This window comes from Pezoporus occidentalis, unplaced genomic scaffold, assembly GCF_034315485.1.
Source record: "Pezoporus occidentalis ecotype Australia unplaced genomic scaffold, CSIRO_AGI_Poc_V1 ctg59, whole genome shotgun sequence".
Taxonomy (NCBI): Eukaryota; Metazoa; Chordata; class Aves; order Psittaciformes; family Psittacidae; genus Pezoporus; species Pezoporus occidentalis.
In genome coordinates this window covers 3095792-3114525 of record NW_026915932.1, presented here as the reverse complement: position 1 = coordinate 3114525, position 18734 = coordinate 3095792, and the positions used below count along the sequence as shown (strand labels likewise).

The following is an 18734-nucleotide window of genomic DNA, read 5'->3' as shown; positions in this document are numbered from 1 at the left end:
TAGCAACCTGCTGGAGAAAGCCTGGGAGCAGAGTCCAGTTATTAATGGCTTGTGTGACCTGATTGTGTCCTGTGTGCAATGTCTGACATATGCCATCATATCAAGTAAGGAAGCCTGAGGTGAACCAGCAATGGAGCATTCTAACAGCAGTCTGCACATGCAGCATTGCTAAACCAGTGCAGCAACTCTATATTTGATGTCAGTTTGTGGTGTTTTCACTTAGGAAATGACACTTAAGAAATGTCTTCATGATAAGAACCATGAAGAGGTTGCTGGGGATAAAGCTGTTGAGAGTGAGCTTTCCTGCACCCCAGTGTTGGCTCCTTTTCATTTGTGGGTGTAATTGTAGTTCTTAGAGCAGTAGGGACCATGCTGGGTGAAAAGCAGTACATCAAAATGAAATAACAGCGTAAGAATATTGAAATTTCATTTGATGTATGATGTGGTTCCATTTTTTCTGCTATAGTGCAGTGTTCGTGTGGGCGCCTCTTAACTTCCCTGTGTAGATTTTCTAGGTACAAAAGTTGGAGTTGTCACTTGTATTAAGTTTTTAGAGCCCTCACCATTCATTTGGGGGATTTTTTTGTTTGAGATTTTTCAGGTTGTGCCTACAGGATCTGTAAGTAATTACTAAACATGACTTTTGTTAATCATAATGTCAAAAGAGCCACAGCCTCCTGTGCAACTACTGAAACTGGTTGTGTGTCCATACAGTTGATTTCTGTGGCTTTTTTATTTAGAGGCTAATCTGCATTGCTCTCACATATTTTAAAGTCAAATTAAAGTCCTGCCCCTCTACTCTGCTCTTGTGAGACCTCACCTGGAGTATTGTGTGCAGTTCTGGTGTCCTTAACATAAAAAGGACATGGAACTGTTGGAACAAGTCCAGAGGAGGGCCACAAGGATGATCAGGGGACTGGAGCACCTCCTTTATGAAGATAGGCTGAGAAAGTTGGGACTGTTCAGCCTGGAGAAGAGAAGGCTGCGTGAGACCTCATAGCAGCCTTCCAGTATCTGAAGGGGGCCTATAGGGATGCTGGGGAGGGACTCTTCATTAGGGACTGTAGCGACAGGACAAGGGTAATGGGTTCAAACTTAAACAGGGGAAGTTTAGATTGGATATAAGGAGGAAATTCTTTCCTGTTAGGGTGGTGAGGCAGTGGAATGGGTTGCCCAGCGAGGTTGTGAATGCTCCATCCCTGGCAGTGTTCAAGGCCAGGTTGGACGAGGCCTTGGGTGAGATGGTTTAGTGTGAGGTGTCCCTGCCCATGGCAGGGGGGTTGGAACTAGATGATCTTAAGGTCCTTTACAACCCTAACTATTCTATGATTCTGTGATTCTAAAATAGGAACTTCTGCTGAAAAATGTCACCAAAAAAGTTTTATTATTGCTCATCACAGTGTAGATTTTCCCTACTTCAAGATCTAAGTGCTTCCAGTACTTTAAAGAACTGTAGTGTCAGGATAATGACATGTTATTTAAAAGAGAGTGGGTCTTTTGGTAGCAGAAAATGTAAATTCTCTTTCAAAATGTTTAATGCTTCAAAATAATAGTCTCGTTTAATATTTTTGGTTTGTTACACTGCTGTGTTACTGTATGAGTGAACTGTGGTAATCTGGAAACTGCTTCAAGAGCCCCAAAATGAAAGTCCACACTGCTAGCAGCTATTCATGATGCTGCCATGATTGTTGTGGATGTAAGATAGGCCTGAGTGGAAGGGTGAATATGAAGCCAGGGTGATCACACTACCTTCCCAAATCCCCTCATGCTGCTTTTGGTTGTTGCAGCAGAGGTCACAGGAGGAAAGAGAGCTTTGGAAGGCTTTGTGAGCAGTGCCATGCATGTCCCTAGTCATGGAGCAGAGCACTGGGCCATCTCTGCAGCTTCCCCTTCAGTGCTGTGGCCACATCCAACACTGGAAGGTCTTCACTTTCTGTTTCCAAGCTCTTACATGGGCTTGCCTTTCCCAGTTCAGTATCTCCTGTTTTCTGCCTCAGAAATAGCCACTCTTCAAGGCTGAGTGGGGAGGCAGGATTGCACTGTGCGCACAGTTTTTCTGCAAGAGGCCTAGTTGTTCTAGTAATTACTTTTATCATATGTATGTATATCTGTATTTCCAAAGACAACATACATAATGTTATCTCAGAATATAAGCTGGGAGTTACTTTCAGATGTTTCAAGGTGTTTATTTCAGTTGTGTTTCTTTCACTTCCCATTCTCTTTTCTTTCTCCCTTTCCCCACTCCCCCGCCTCAAGGGTTATTTGCATTGCAGTGTAAATCTTCAAGTACCAATCTCAGTGTGGTAGCCATCACGCTGTCATCACCAGAATCCAGAGCTATAAAGTTACAGGTGGAAAAAGTTTGCAGGATTGCCTTTCTCTCTGAGGAAAAATTAGGCAAGCCGGGCAACAAGAGAAAAGAAATGACGTGAATGTGATGGGGCCCTGGGGAATGGGCTCTGCAGCCTGCCTGGTCAGTAATACAATAGGAAGGTTCATGTAAACGTGTGCCAACCCTCCCACATCCCAAAGCTTCCATTTCTCCGTCTGTATTTTTCCTCCCCCACAGTCCACTTCAGCTCAACAGCCCCTGCACTGGTGCCTCTGATCTTTGCCAGGAACAGTACGATACAGCTCTGGCCTCTTGATGAAATCTCTGTCTCTAGAAAGGCTTTTCTTGCTCTTCAGATCAGGTTCACAGGTATTTTTCCTCATTGCTAAGATTCAATTTCCAGTAATAATTTCCGATTAAGAAAAAAACAAAATCTGTAGAAGTCAGTAGAAGTATTTAATTTTTAGTTGGGATAGTCTGAAGAGAAACAAACAAACAAACTAGATCTAGTTTACAGTGGATAGCCGCAAAAAGCTATTTCAATAGCAGCATTAGCTGTTGCTCTGGATTGGTGTGGCTTCTGTGTACTTACTGAGTGATACTTGAATGTGCTGCTTGTCCCTTTTGATTTTTGTTTTTATTAGCTTTTTCATAGAGGAGCACAATAAACCTTTATAGTTACAAGCTAAAATACTGTGTCCTGCTCTATGTGTTATTCACAGCTGGTTTTTTGAACACACCAGCCTATAATATTTGCAATAAAAGCCTGCGTTGAGAATTCTCTGTGGGCTATAATTGCATCTGTTAAGTAGAATACTTAGTAATGAAAGTACCACAGGGAAAAAGTGGTCCTTTCTGTAGAAGACACAGTTGGTTTACATTTGCCAAGTAGAAAGCCAGTGAAGTGTGAATGGGAGGGTCTGTGCTCATCCTCACAAAGTTCATTGAAGGAGTTTTTCATTGGATCATGTGGACCAGTGTATCTGTTGCTCTTATAAGATTATTCTTATAGCCCAGGTGGCTATCAGGTAGTATTAACTGAAATTTAGATCATAAAAATACAAGAGTGATCAAGTCATTCTATAAAGATTCACAAACAAGATTTTTTTGGCTGTGGATTTTTTTTCTCTGTTCAAAGGCAAAGCGCAAACAACACTGGAGTGGTGCCGGAAAATGGTTGTCAGGGGAAGGCTTTGGACCTGACCCTGCAGTGTGCAGAGTTAGTCAGTTACAATGCTGTATTATTATGCTCATTCTCAGAGCATACGTGATTATTTTATGTTGTCTAATGGGCACACTTTATTCTGCATCCTGTAAGATAATGAGGGCTTGTGTCAGACCAGAAAGTAGATGCTAGATCCACATGAAATGTTCACTGCAGACTGTTCAGTTCAGTATCAGGGTGGGAGAGAACTGCCTATAAAAGTGCATCCTCTTCATGGCCATTTTTTCCATACTCTAAAACAAATAAAGCTGTTACAGAAGTCTGTGACTACCTAAATTAATTTCTGGGTACATATTCTGCATGTTTTACACAAGATTTAGAAAAGGGATTTGTTAAGCCAGTGATGAGTACTTTTAGAAAGCACCACCTTAATTTTTTCAGCCCATCTCATGTTTTGCTGCAGCAGCCTGATAATACCCTCTCTGTCCCTCTGAGGCAGAGACTGCTGTGCAATCACTGACTCCTACGGGAGGTTCAGAAGAGGCTGGCAGGGAAGAGAGGGAATACTCCCAGTCCACTCACAGGATCCTAACTTATCCTGTTCCTTTGTTGCCTTTTCTTCTACTTTGTCTGCATAGCTTTTCGTTTTTAAATATAATTGATCTATCCTTTATTCCATTCACTTTGTCTCCTGGCATCTCATCCTTCCTGTGAGACTGTGCTCTTCCCACCTAAGATTTCTTTCAATGCTGCTGCTTCTTTATCTGCTGTACATCTTCACCATGTTCATTCCTGATGTGCCTCCCTTCCCTAAGGTCATGGGCAGCAGCTTTTACTGTTAGCTTTTAAGCTTGATCCCTCTCTTTCTTCCTGTCCATTTTGTATGAGCTTGTACAAATGCCCAGGTGGAATGTGAGGACAAAGTAATGCAATACTGGGGTAAATTCTCATGCATACTGAACAAGTATCGGTTTGCATTTTACACTCTGTAGAAAGAATCATTGGAAATTCTGTTGTGGTGGTGTTGTAGATGTGAACCTTATCAATAACTGTACATATTTCATAGATCTTGTTGCCTTTAAAAAGCTATATTGTGTGTGATTGCATTGATAAAAGTTCTTTATTGTGTAAATTGCACAGTTATTCTTGTCTGTTTGACAGCATAGACAAGCACTTCAGAAGAGTCTTTGTTCAGTTCTGTTTGCTTATTTATGGGAGATCGATATATTAAGAACGATTTCAAAAGGTGAATGCAAAACCATCAAGAAGTTTTTCAGAAAATAAAAACTACAAATTGATGATGAGATGACTGAGCAAATTCAGTGTGGAAGGGAAAATGAGACTGGTGAGAAATGACAGTCCTATTAATATATTCCTGAATATCGTTAGGAGGTTAAAAATCAGTTGTTAAGGGCAGAACAAGAAGCAGAGGGCTTGTGCTGCAACAAGGGGGAATAACAGGAGTAGGGCAAATGTATTTACAGTGGAAGGCATAGGTAATGAAACAGGATGCAAAGCAATAATGTATAATTAATGTCCATAGAGGAAGTCAGGCCTAAGCTAGATAGAGGTTTTTGAGGCAGTAGCGATATGATTTAATGATGCTTCCTACAAAGAAGATGAGAATCAATAAAGCATATGTGATTCACTGCATTTGATTTTAAAGGGAAATTGTGCTTCAAAATGTTGAAACGTATGGCTCTGAATTACCTTTAAGAACTGTGCACACAGCTATAAAAGAGAAGAAAATGTTCTCTAGTGCAGAGAACTCCTTCAGATCTTTCTTAGTTCTGTAGCCTAAGTGAGTCTAAAGAGTTGTAGTAATTATATAGTTATTGTTTTTCTTTTTAGGCTTGTAAATACTACAATTCCCAGTGGCATGTTGTGAACTACAAATATGAACAGTATTCAGAAGACTTTCGACACTTACCACAGTAAGACCTAGCATCAGTTCTTTTTTTTTAATTTTATTCTTATTAGGTTGTGTCATTTTGCTGAGCTATGTCCATATTTGCACTTTCCTTTGTCTTACATGCTCTGCTTGTTGTACCGTATTAATAGTGCCTTGTGTTTTTAAAAAGAGGAAGAAAAGGTCCTTTAGCAAAAGTTCAAGACTGCAGAAATCACTAGTATCAACAAACTCTATTAGTGCTGATTCAAATCCTTAGAAGCGTATTTGCGTATTCAAAGCACAGTTGATACAGGAAAACTGGCTTTCATTTTCCTTATAATGCATAAATGTCACTCACCTTTAACTGGGATTAATTCTCCTTTTAGTTACCCTGTGTGACAGAGGAGTAGGATTTCGCTTAGTGCCTTATGGCTGCACTGTATGGAAGAGCTGGGTGCAATGCCTACAGTGCGCACTGGTGCAGCCCTAGTGATACAAGGCTGCAGAAATGTACAGGTGTCTGGGTAAGCGGGCATCCCTTCTGTGCTTGATTAAAATCAGTGTAAAGTTGCTGGGAGGAGAAGGAGTAAGTTCCTTGATTTGAGTGGAAAGAAATTAAGAGTTTGGTGCTCATTTCTTCATGAGTGAGTTTCTACCCACAAACCTGCCAGAAACAGGAGTATATCCTGTGCCCTGAGGAGCATTTTAGGGAGAAGTTAAATTAATGAAATCACTGAATACCCAAAGGGGCTGTGTTACCACCTCATTTCCTGGAATTTGAGGCTATTAAAATCATGATACTGGATGAGAAGATTATGTGTACCTAACACAACAAGTGCTACATGCTTGGATTGGATGGAAACTCGTACTAACTAAATATGTTGTTGCAGGAATCAATAAACCGATTCTTATGATCCCTTTAGGTGCTGCGTTCAGAGGAGTTTGGGCTGCAAGCCTTCCCTCAGATCTGTGTTCTCTCTTCTATGTTGGTGTTTTTATGAACAGTGAATATGGTAGCACAAAAAGCCATTAAGAGCAATGCTAATCAGAGATTATAAACATACCTTTCCTTAAGTACCCAGTGTACTGATTATTTTAGAAAATTAATGCATTTAATGCTCAAGAAAAATGCCTGCAACACAGTTTTCAATTTAACCTTAAGCATCTTCACTCATGAAATATGCATTTGACAGATGTGACTCTGCACAAAAGTACATTTTAGCTGATTACATACATCCTCTTCCGTGAAGGTAATTTTAATATGGTGTTTGATATGATTTGCTTTCTTGAGTTCATGCTCCAGGGATGTTATGGTGTCTCATACCTTACTTTTTTTCCCCCTCTTGCATAGAGGGTTATAAAAACCCAATAGATCTTGTTTTGTCATGTATCAGAACACAGTACTCGAGAACAGTTTGCATGCAGCACTGGTTATTGTTTCAGAAGCAAAGTTACAGCAGGAGTGTCTGTTTGCTGAAAGTTGGCATGGCTTTTGAGTTTAGCAGACCTAAAACAGAGCTATTTTGGAATCCATCATATTTCATACTAATTCCAGTCCATTCAACATCAGTGGCCCTTGATTTGCATAATCAAGTTACAAAGTTCAGCATTTTAGACTAAATCGCCTCATTAAAAAATAAAGTGGCTTGATACATCGATGTAGTAGTATTTGTCTCTCAGTGTCTGTAGCTCTGCATGCCCAGTTTTTGCAGTTTTTTGTTTCATTTGAGCAAAACTGCTGTCACAGAAACACAGAAACTACCAGAAATCTGAGCATATTGTTGTATCAACTCCTTTATAGGAAATCACTGTATCAGGAAAGATTGGATGAGGGTTAAGTGTTTAGCTTTGCATCATGAGAAAGGAGCATCATTTACAGTACTAGATCTAGCTGTGGCTAAAGTACTTCCATTCACCGAGGGTGTGCTAAGCCTTCCCATGGGCCTTCCCATTTAGAAGCACACAAACAGGGACTTAGCAGCCTTCACCAGTGCTGAAGGGCTTTATACCTGTTTGTACGTGAGGCCACACTGTGCTTTTTCACACAGTTGTACAACATGTCAAGTAATGGCTGCACAGTTTTATCAGATATTGAAGTTATTGGTTTTGAATACTGACCCTTTTTGGTTGGGAGCCAGTTGCAATGTGATGCCAACCACCTGGGGCAAGCAGTGTGCACCCAACATGTCCATGATGCAGTTCCCCTGAAGCGGTGCTGTGGCACTGAGGAAGAGCTCAAGGACATGTGCACGACAACATGACTAAAATGTTTAGCAATTGCTTTAGTTTTTCTCTGAGTGTGTTCCTCCTTTGAGGTTTTTCTCAGGTCCCTCTGCCTCTTAAATTCCTCTCTGTGAGCTCTCACTACCTCTTTTCACACCATTTTTTATGCTTCGTGCTGGTGTGTTCTTGGTTCTTGAGCAAGTGGGCAGGGTGGAGGAAGAATAGGGGTTGCTTCGGGTGTTGTGGTGACACTGTGTCTGGGAATAGAAATAGTAAGCAAAGTTTTTGCTGTCATTTATAGAAATCCTGGAACATTTGGTAGATATTTCAAGTCTGATCCCCTGGAATTCTGCACCTTCATGTAGGCAGAGGAGAAAGAGGGTGCACTAAAACAGTCATGTCCTTACCATGTTCAGTCTGCCTGCCCTAGAGTGATGAGAAGCATGGCCAAAAGGATTCCCATCCAAGGAAAGGAAAAATTTGTTGTATGGAGAATGACACAGAGGTCTGAGTGGTGGGGTGATTGGTGAGATCTGACAGCAGTGCTCAGTGCTCTATCTCATTTATAGCTCTTTTGGGAGGACAGAAGGATTTCCTTCTTTCTAAGAAACTTAGACAACCATGGCTTGTGGAAGGGTGGTGGCTTAATGAGACAAGTTCTCTCTCTGACTCTGGAGTGGCAGAGTGGAGCAAAGTTGCTGTATCATACAGTGAGGGGTTGGCACCCTGCTAATCCAGCAGATTTCTCACTCCTCCTTCCCCACCCTGGTAGCATCAAGGGCATAAGGGTTGGGGTTATGTTTTGGTTTGGATTTTTTTTTTCCCAGTAGCTGACTAGCTTGTCCTGTTATTGCTACAGATCCTGAAGCAAATGTGTGCAGTGTTACCTGTCCATGTGTGGCCAGAAAGCATCGGTCAATAGGGGGCTTGTCTAAAAATGTGAAGGCTTGAATGGTGGTTTTTGTAAAAAGTGGGATGTGGCTTGAGATTTTTGGTCTGGGACTCTTTTGGGTGGGAGAGAGTGTTTGTGTAAGAATATTTAGCAGCTGTCCTTAGTTGCAGTGGAAAACTTGAAATGGATTTTCATCACAAATATTCTGAATTTTAATGCTTTTACAGATGTGAAAGATGGCAAGAGATTGCAAATGTTCCTTTTATTCAAAATATTGATCAGTTGTTTACATTAAATAAACATGAAACCTAGAGCAAATTAAAACAGAGTAAAACACTCCTGTGTTTTGTGTGCACTTGGCTCTCCTGGTTCTGCTGAAATGCTGACTTTGGTTGAAGTGGGGTAGTCACATCATGAGAATACTGAAATGGGGAAAATAAAGAGGAGATAGATTACTGTTATCTTCCTAAACTGTAACTTGTTTATGAATTAATAGAAAATGAAAATGGTCAAAGTTACCACTTTCATTTTTTTTAATTAGAGGCATTTAACTTTATAAGCAAGTGTGGGCCAAAGCCCACTAAGTTGAGAGACAAAAGTAGCTTAGGAGTGTGTGTGGTTTCTCAACTTCCATTTGGATTTGCTTCCTTGCACAGCAGAGAGCAATATTGCTCTGTTACTGTTCTGAGGTTGGGTAGATGAAAGGAAGTTCTGGATGGGTCAGTCTTCCAGATAAATAACGGTTTCTACCATGACAAGTCCTGTAGATTTTCATATGATAACTGAATATTTCCAAGATAAGATTTGTAATCTTCAGGAATTTGAGAGCAATGTTGGTGTTTCTCAAGATACAGAAAGATACACTTTTTTTTCTCCTTTTAAACAAATTCTTTAATATTGTCATGTGTATTTGGCTGTTATTTCAGGTTTAATTCTCCAACATGCAAAGTACTCTGGGCCTAAGTACAATTACTTAAGTGCTTAAAAATAAGCAAGTGATTAAGTTCTTTGCTTTTTCATGTTCAGTTTTGGTTTTAATTCCCCAATATGAAGATCTTAAGTAGCACCACATCAAAAAGTCATCTGTGTATTTTTACAAATTACATTGAGACAGTGCTCATTATATTGAAGACTAAAAATACCTTGAAATATTGAAGAAATGTAAAAGCTTTAAGCTGAGTGTTATAATGTTGTTCCTGGCTAGAAAAAGCTATCGAAGAATCCATTCTCATTTATTTGATAGCCTTAAATGGGATGTCTCTTTGGAAATTGGATTTTGTTGCTGTTGTGGTAAAAAAGTAGTGAAGACATTGCATAGAATTGTTGCAGCTTCATAGTGTTGAAATAAAGATAGATGGAGATTAAAAGAAAGCTGTATTTTGAAACACTAGTGATATTTAAAGGAGGTAATAGGATCACAGCAATAGGTGTACTGAAGGTGCCATGAGGGTTTGGGGTGGTTGCCTCCCTGAAATAGCAGGTGCATGATTATTTAAAAAAACAATAATGATTAAAGACATTTTTCCTCTCCTCCTAGAAGTGAATGTAGACCAGAGAAACTGCCTTCACATTCATTTGAAATCGATCATGAAGATGTAGATAAGGATGAAGTATGTATTCTGGGTTTTGCTGGGGTTTTCCCCCTGGGGAAGAGTTATTTATTGCTTTAATATCAAATAAAGAATGATAATGGAGGCTTGTTATCTCCTGTAAAATATTTCATATTTTAAATAACTGAAGTTAGTGGAACAGCTTTGTCTCTTATGTCATCATACACACAGCAGGCATATTAATAATGTCTTATTTTAAAAGGAATGAAAGGATGATTATTTGTTGTCAAGTAGGTAAAATTAGTTTTCTTTTGTCTTAGAATTCAAAAAGCAAATCCATGCAATATTAATCATGTCTTTCATACAGGATACAACATCCCACTCATCTTCAAAAGGTGGTGGTGGTGGAGGAGGAGGATTAGCAGCAGGTGTTTACAAGTCTGGATGGCTTTATAAAGGGAATTTCAACAGCACTGTAAACAATAGTATTACTGTTCGGGTAAGGGCACAGCATTATTCTTTCTTTATTCCATTTGGGTTTATATCCCCCACAGAGGCATGCTAGTTTGCCATTGTCATTTAGCTGTTTATTCTCAGGTTTGATTACATTATTGTGAATAATAGTAAAGTAATATTGCAGTTGCATGCAAAATAGTGTGACTGAAGTGCAGTTAGGAGTTGCTTATTATCTTATCCCTGTGACTAAAGTGTCAGTGAAAATAATCGGAAGTACAACAATTGTCATTCTTTTTTTTCCTCCCCCTATTCAGTCATTCAAAAAGCGTTACTTCCAGCTGACACAGTTGTCAGATAACTCATATATTATGAATTTTTACAAAGATGAAAAAATATCCAAGGAGCCAAAGGGATGTATTTTCTTGGATTCTTGTACAGGAGTTGTACAGGTAAGTTTCATTTTATTTCGCTGTATTGTTTGGGTGTCCCAATGAGTGGAATAGTGGTCTCGTTAAGAGTTTCATTAAATGAAAATTCCATTAGTTTTTTTATGAAATCGATGCAAGTGCTCAGACTGACAGGTTACGAAGACCACAGTTGAATTATGGTAGCAGATGATGCATATGTGCTTTGCCCATGGCACACATGAAAAAAAAAATATCATAAAATGTTACTTTGCACTGAAATTATTTTGTTAGCTGCCAGATTTTACTTGATGCTTACTAAGAGCATATGTGCTTGTTGTGGGTTAAAGAAACTCAGGTTACAAACACTGGCTGTTGGCCGAGTGGTAAATTAATCCTGTATCCTGAGCCTTCTTGAAGATCAGCACTTTTGGAGGTGTTAGAGTCTTAATGGCAGCAGGTAGGACACAGCCTTCTTGTTTATTGTGACTTGGAAAAATAAATACCAAGCAATGTCTGATACCACCTTTTGAGTTTTTTATTCCCACTAGGATTGAGTCCTCATCTTTTTACCCCCTTCTACTTCTGCCTTTCCTCTGTCAATGTATTTCAGGTTTTTTTCCCCTTTTTTTCTGTTCTACACAAGATGTTATTTCAGTAGGATGTATTGTAGTTGATCTAGCCCCTTGTGTCACTGAATAAGGAAATTCCTTTTTTTAGTTATACTTTATTCCTTAACCTGTAAAGATTGGTAACAGTGCTAGTGCAGACTGATTTGCAAGTTGCTTTGAAAGAAACCTTTCAGGTAATGCAATGGAAGATCTCTGATAAAAACATGCTTCTGTTGATTGGGAGGTCTCTCCTTCACCACGGAACCCCTTCAGAGCAAGAAACACAGTCCCACATTCAGGGAGCAAGCATTTGCTGACAGTCCCTGCAGAGCCTCATTTCTGCACCCAAGAAAGTACCAGATCTGCAGGGAGTGACTGTTTACCCTGTGCAGTTACAAGGGCTGTTTCTTATTTTAAACAGGTATAGGACAAGATGGAGGTAAATATGTAGAAGAACAATGATTTTTGCCAGTGTCAGTCCATTGATTTGAAAGGTAGCTTGGAATTGTGGCAGAAGCCATAGAGCTGATTCTTATACAGAAATCCTGTTTAGAAGCTACTGCTTGCTGGCAGTGTGTCCTTTAAGATGGGTCTCAGCCAGAGCTCTGGTTAGGCCCTGAACATTGCTGTAGTGTGGTTTTAGGTGCAGATTAACTGCTATCCCAGAGGGTGCCTGTTCTGCTGTGTTTTCTGACACTCCATGACAGCAGCAATGTCTTGACTGCTGTCTTTTTGACTAACCTCTAATAAAAAAGTTCAAGATACTTTTGAAATCCTTCTCCTGAACTTTAGCATCTGCCTTCTAAATCTGCAGCGTTCCTGCAATTGTTTGAACTTTAGGTTCTCCTCTCGCCTACTACAACATTAGTTTTTGCGATTGTTCTTTGACTGACATTTAGAATGGGATGCACAAATTTATCAGCTGTCTTCACTAATAAGAAGTGAGAGTCATAGCCAAGGGGCTAAGAGAGCAAGGATTATCAGCTAGCTCTCACAGTCTGTGATGAAATTAGAATCATAGGTCTGAGAAAAAAAAAAAGAAACTATTGTACAGTTGCCATAAACAGGCATACCATAAAATGTGAAGAAAGAGTTGGGTAAAACTGAAGATTTAGAGGAAAACTGTGATGTAAAAGTTCTGATTTAATGAGTTTTAATGCCACCATAAATCATTTAACTCTCTATGAATGACTTTGAGCTTCTGTTTGATACAAGTAAACATCCTGGAGAAATCATCTCCAGAGAAAATACAAAATACTTCCAAAACAATTCTGTTATTTTGGAAGAATGACCCTGCAGGCATTAGACTTAGCCTCATGTTTCTTTCATATAGTTTTTTTTTTTGAATCTTGTATTATTTCCTTATGGAAGAAATTTTAAACTTGGAATTAAGTGGTGAAGATTACAAATCAACCTCAAGGTCCACATACCACATGGAAGAATTTATAGAGAAGCAAACTGAGAAAGGGTACTTTTCTTTTTTCCTGTTTCCTGATCAGGGAAAAAATAGTTGGCTTTAGATTTGAAACAAAGACTTTGCTGTAGACCTCGTCTGCTTGCCAGAAGTCTGAAGTGCAGATGGAAAAGTGGATATTGAAGTTTTCCTGCCTTAATGTTCTTAAGATTCAGCATGTGAGATGTATTGCGCTAATAGATTATGTCTAATAGTGTTACAGTACCTGATTGGAAGATTTTGGCCATGACTGTACAGGGAAGTACATAATATAGACAAGAAATACATTCATTTTAATGCTGTTCAGAACTTTATGAAGATAAATCAAAACACAGAATTTTTCTTCATAGACTGTACATAAATTGCTATAAACAATCCACTTATACAAATAATCTATCTTTACAAGTTTGAATGGCCACTGCCTAAGATTTATGGCTCAGTTTGGTTCACCTTCTAGCTCTTGGTCAAGCCCTAATGTTATATGAGTGAAAATAGGTTTCAGTGAAACGTTAGTCCTTGTTTTACCTTAATTTGAATGTATGCAGTGATTGGAGGGTTAGAGTGATTTAAGGATCAAGAAAAATATTGAGCACCTGAGAACCAATTGCTGCAAAACCCTATACTGGATGAAATTTATATCCCTGAAAGAATTTTCACCTCAATAAAATACTTGAGAGGAAAACTATTTTGTGCCAAGAGAATTTGCAGTAGCAAAACTAAAAAATAATGCATGTGCATGCACATACACAAACACATGATCCCAAGTCAGTTTGAAAAGCCAAGATTTGACTGATTCTGTTGACCCAAGAAGCTCCAGAAGTTTTTCAGTCTTAACTGATTCCTGAGCTGGATCATGACATGTAATGTAAGGACTGGAGCAAGTTATTAACAGCAGACTGGGGAGGGATCTTCTAAACCACCTCTGCTGCTGGAAAAAAATGTTAATGAAATTTTATTCTGAGTGCCTTGGGTTCTCTGTCTCCTCCTCTGCTAATCAGTATCAGATTCTGTTCCTCTGTTCCTCTTAAATGAAAATACCACTATCATCTCAACATCTGGGTTAGAAGCTATTCTTAGTAACTTATTGATATAGGACTGTGCTGAGAAATAGTTATAGTATGTAGAACTACAGGCCTCCATTGTCATATTATTTGAGACTGCTAATAAAGAAAACTAAGTGGAGTCAAATGGCCAGTTATGGAGTAGATGAATTGTTTTTAATTTATCAACATCACTCTAAGGTTAGATGTGTCAACAAAGTGATGGCAATTTTCTGGAATACTAAAAACGAAACAGTGATGCCAGTGTCCATAGTCAGTGGTTGTAAAAGTCTGATGAAGTAATAGGGGGTAGGACACATCAGTGTTCTTTGAGATTTAAGCAAGGAGGAAAGAAAATTGATGCAACTGCCTTCATAAGACTGAGAGATAAAAGCCTCACTAATTTGATAAATTTCAGGAATGAAGCACATTCTATTTGATCACATCACTTTGTTCAATTTTATTGAGCTGTTTCAGTAACTGAGCACCTGTTAATTCTTATGACAGAAATTGATAGATATTTGGCCATAGAAGATCTTAGATACACAAAGACCCAGCAATAAATTGACATAAATTTGTACTAATATTAGAGTGCTGAATTTTCTTTAAAAGTTTTGCTTGAATGTTCTGTTTAAGGAGTGATATATACAAGTCTGTCTTATGGATGTCTATTTCAGTACTTTTTTATAATTAGTTCTAGTATTTATTTTTCTTTTCCTTTTGTTCCAACAGAATAACAGGCTTAGGAAACATGCCTTTGAGTTGAAAATGAATGACCTCACATACTTTGTGCTGGCAGCTGAAAATGAGCAGGATATGGATGACTGGATTTTCACTCTCAACAAAATCCTGCAAATAAATCCAGAGGGAACCATTCAGGAGAGGAAAAGTGCAGATCTCACTGACCTGAAACTGGGTAAGAGTGAATAGTCTCTTGTATTGTTGGGTTTCTTTTTTAATCAAATGCAAAGAATTGAACATTTGAATATTACTATTGAATCATTTTAACTGCCTGAGTCTGTAATGGATTCTGCACCTATTGATTTCTGACGAAGCAGCACCAGTCTTTTGGCAATCCCTGAACAATGTCAGCTAACTCCCCACAGATCGTTTCAAAATGCTGTAGGGGAGGTAAAGTTGCTCCCCGCAAAGTCAGCATGAGAAACGTGGCTCTGCTTTGCATATGCAGCTCTTTTTAAATATAGTCCTCTCTGTCGATGACTTTACAGTACTTTGTGTTTTACTGGCTTGGGAGTCTGAAGGTTTTAAAGAGTTTTGTGTTGGAGAGAGGTTCGATCAGTGCTTTTTCCAGTATTTTGTTGTCTTTAAAAATCTGGAGCTAATAATGTTAAAAAAAGGTCCCAGCTGTGGTATACTGCTCTTTCTGTGGAAGCTTATTGACTTTTCATGTCTTGCTTTTGTGAGTGTGTGGATTAATATGCTTTCACTATGGAAGAAAGACTTGGATGCTCAGTTATACTGTACTTTTCATGTGGCAGTAACTTCTGCACAATAAATCCATGTTCAGTTTGGATGAACCTCAACTGAAATTCTAAGACTGAAAACACTTGAAATCTTAATACAGATTTGAACTGCTTATGCTCTGAGCTGGATCAAAGCTTTGAATCCACATGCATCTGAATCTTGGGGAAGTTCAGAGCTAATTGAAGGCTTTAGCCTGTTGTTTATAATAAATTCCAATTTTGGAGGAACAGGATACTCTTCATATAGCCAAAGACGTTTTTATAATTTGGAAGCACAAGAGACTTGCACTTCAGAATTGGAGAAGTACTTCTGAAAATCCCACCCATAAGGGTTATTAATGAAACAGGAAGAAATATGTGTTTAAAAGGTCAAAGACATAAGGCTAACAAAAAACAGAAGTCTCTACTGGTAAAAAAAAAAAACAACTGATAACGAGCAACAGAAATGTACTATGGAGTTAACTTGTCCAAAGGCATGATGCTTTGTTGGCAGAAGAGCCCTCAGTGGCTCTAATGACTTATTTCACATTGGGCTGAATTACCTAGTGAAAGCAGAACGGTCCCTAGTGAGCTAAGTAAAGCAAAGAGGTTGCTGTGTAGCTCTGTTCTCTGGATCCATAGATATGCAGCTCATGGAGTCTGAACTGCACTCCTCCCCTTCCCAAAGAGGAGGTGAGGTGGTCCATGCCTCACTGAAGACTCCCTTTACTGGGAGTGCAAGTCTTTCAGTTGACATAAACCTTTGGTGTTGCCTCAGAAGGGACCAATAGCAAGGAAGCAAAGGAAGGTGTCTTTGTTGCGGGCATGAATATTTGTCACAAATGAATGTGTCAGATGTTTCACTGGGGAGTTAGGCCTCTTGTTACATATTGAGATTGAATTACAGAGAGGGACTTCTTACAAGGGCAATGGTTTTAAACTGAAAAAGATGGGAGATTGAGATTAGACATTAGGAAGAAATTTTTTACTATGAGGGTGGCGAAGCACTGGAACAGGTTTCCAAGAGAAGCTGTGGCTGCCCCATCCCTGGCAGAGTTCAAGGCCAGGCTGGACGGGGCTTGAAGCAATCTGGTCTAGTGGAAGTTGTCACTCCCCGCGGCAGGGGGGTTTGAACTAGATGATCTTTACGGTCCCTTCCAACCCAAACCATTCTGTGATTCTATGATACAGTAAGCAACAGTGGGAGGTGAGGTTGAGGAGGACAGAGGTTTGCATTAGTTATCTTTTCCACTTGTTAGCCCAGTGATATTAAAGGGAATAAAAATAATAGCATGGGGATTTTTTTTTAACCCAATGTTAATAGCCAGTGTAATAAAAACAATATCTTTTTTCTTTTTAATTCTTTTCAAGACCCTGCAGAAGTTTCGGTGAATTGTGATTGCTCTCAAGAAGAGACTGATTCTTCAGAAAACACCTTGCACCCAGACTTCGCAAAAGTAATGGCAATTATATTTGTCTTTACAAGTTTAATAGTAGTGCTAACTAGGTGAAAAATGACTGCCAATAGATGATCATTTATACTGTGAAAGTTTTGAATATATAGGATGGCCCATTGTGATTGTTAGAAGCATGACAGATGACAGGAATAATTCTCTTTCTGAACAGAAGACGGGCTTTGTTTAGATGAGAAAAGCTCCACTGAACATAAAGAAAGTGGGTGTTCCCTAGAGTGGTTCGATTTGGATGTGTGAAGTCAATAAGAATCTGATCCCTGCAGTTAGCTGTGAAATATTTACTCCTGTTAACTGCATTTTAGAAGAGTTTGGCCTTTGGAGAACCAAGATTTCCTGTGTGACTTGCAAGGAAACAAGCTGTGAACTGCTCATCCCCTTACGTAATTTCATTGAAAGATATATGTATCAGGAGGGGCATTTCATCTGCTGGATCACAGAAACTGCTTCATGTGGATGAGATAATTGTAGACCGTGATAAGAAGCTTTTTTGATGGAAAACTAGATTAGAAGTGTTTCACTGCTTTTTCTTAAATGATTGTATGTTCTGGTTTTGTAATCTTCTATCAGTGAGCTGCTATAGATGCTATCTACACAGCCAAATGCTAGTTGAGGATGTTAGTCCCACAGATTTGAACTGAAAGCTGTATATTCAAATGAGGACAGACTTTTGTCTATATTTTAATGTAGGTTGTAGTCATATATATGAAGTGGTCATCTAGAATTAAAAAAAAAACAAACCACAAAAAAAAAATAAAAACTGACCAACCAGATAAAATGTAACTGAGCTATTAAGGACAAGAGCAGTATCTGATCATCTCATCTGTCTGTAGATACTTCTAATGGTTTGCGTAATGCAGATATCTCAAATGTATCTTAAAGATAGCTCAAAGACCACTGATGGCCTGCAAGGCTAAAGTAGACAGTCTGCATATTCTGTGATGCCTGTATTGCCCTTTAAAGTGTTAATTCCTAGTGTGTCGCCTCTCCATCCCCCTTGCTGTCTAGGCCTGACTACAGTGGTCCCTAGTCCATGGCAGGTAAATTTTCTGATCCCATCTCAAACTAAACCAGTAGACCAGGGACACATCAGGACCTGCTTCTGCATGGGTGGAGCGTGTTAGGAAGTGAACACAGAGCTCTTGGTCTTGCTTGTTATTTAATGTGTGTCAGCAATGTCACGCTACTGTGAGAAACACAAAATGTTGAGTGGGACCTGTACCATGTCAGCTAAGGTTTGTGCTCAGTCTTGGGCAACCAGGAAAGTTGTGGACTCCATTAATAGTGCAGAAATTGAAAAATAAAGATGCATTAGGAAAAGCATAGTGCAAAGGAAGACTGAAGGAACTGAGCATGTTTAGACTGAGGAAAAATGTTTCAAAGGTATCATGAGGGATCTGTCAAGGGAAGGGAATGCATAGGACATACTTTACCTATTGGGTAAATGGGCTTGAATAGCAGGGGAAAAATTACCAAAGTTAGACATAAGGATAAACTTTTAAAAAGCAGGGTAGGAAAGCACCAGGTGGATTCAGGAGGTTGTTGAGTTACTTTTACCAGAGAACTTAATATTAACGTAGGCAAGTGTCCGTCAGAAATAAGACAGGTGTGACTGATCTTGCCTTGTGACAGAAGGATGGATGTGGAGAGGACTCCCAGCCTTACTTTTGCAAACTGTGTGACTGCCCACCTTGTAAGGCTGAACTGCACTTTCCTGCCTCACTTTCTGCTCTAACTCTTCCCAAGTGTTTTTCTGTGGGGATAGTTTGGTTTGCTTTGGTT

General features: G+C 39.2%; 1 protein-coding gene across 11 annotated transcripts in view; it reads left to right on the top strand.

Moving 5' to 3' along the window:
* The window catches only part of DOCK10 (dedicator of cytokinesis 10), a 158169-nt gene that overhangs the window by 73713 nt on the left and 65722 nt on the right, over nt 1-18734 (top strand). For 10 of the 11 annotated variants that reach the window (XM_062638892.1, XM_062638890.1, XM_062638893.1 and 7 more), the window contains exons 4-9: nt 5349-5431; nt 10041-10113; nt 10421-10552; nt 10824-10958; nt 14750-14933; nt 16852-16937. In XM_062638892.1, coding sequence (XP_062494876.1) covers nt 5349-5431; nt 10041-10113; nt 10421-10552; nt 10824-10958; nt 14750-14933; nt 16852-16937 — 693 coding nt within the window. The remainder of the gene's footprint in view (nt 1-5348; nt 5432-10040; nt 10114-10420; nt 10553-10823; nt 10959-14749; nt 14934-16851; nt 16938-18734) is intronic. The other variant, XM_062638894.1, reaches the window with a different exon arrangement.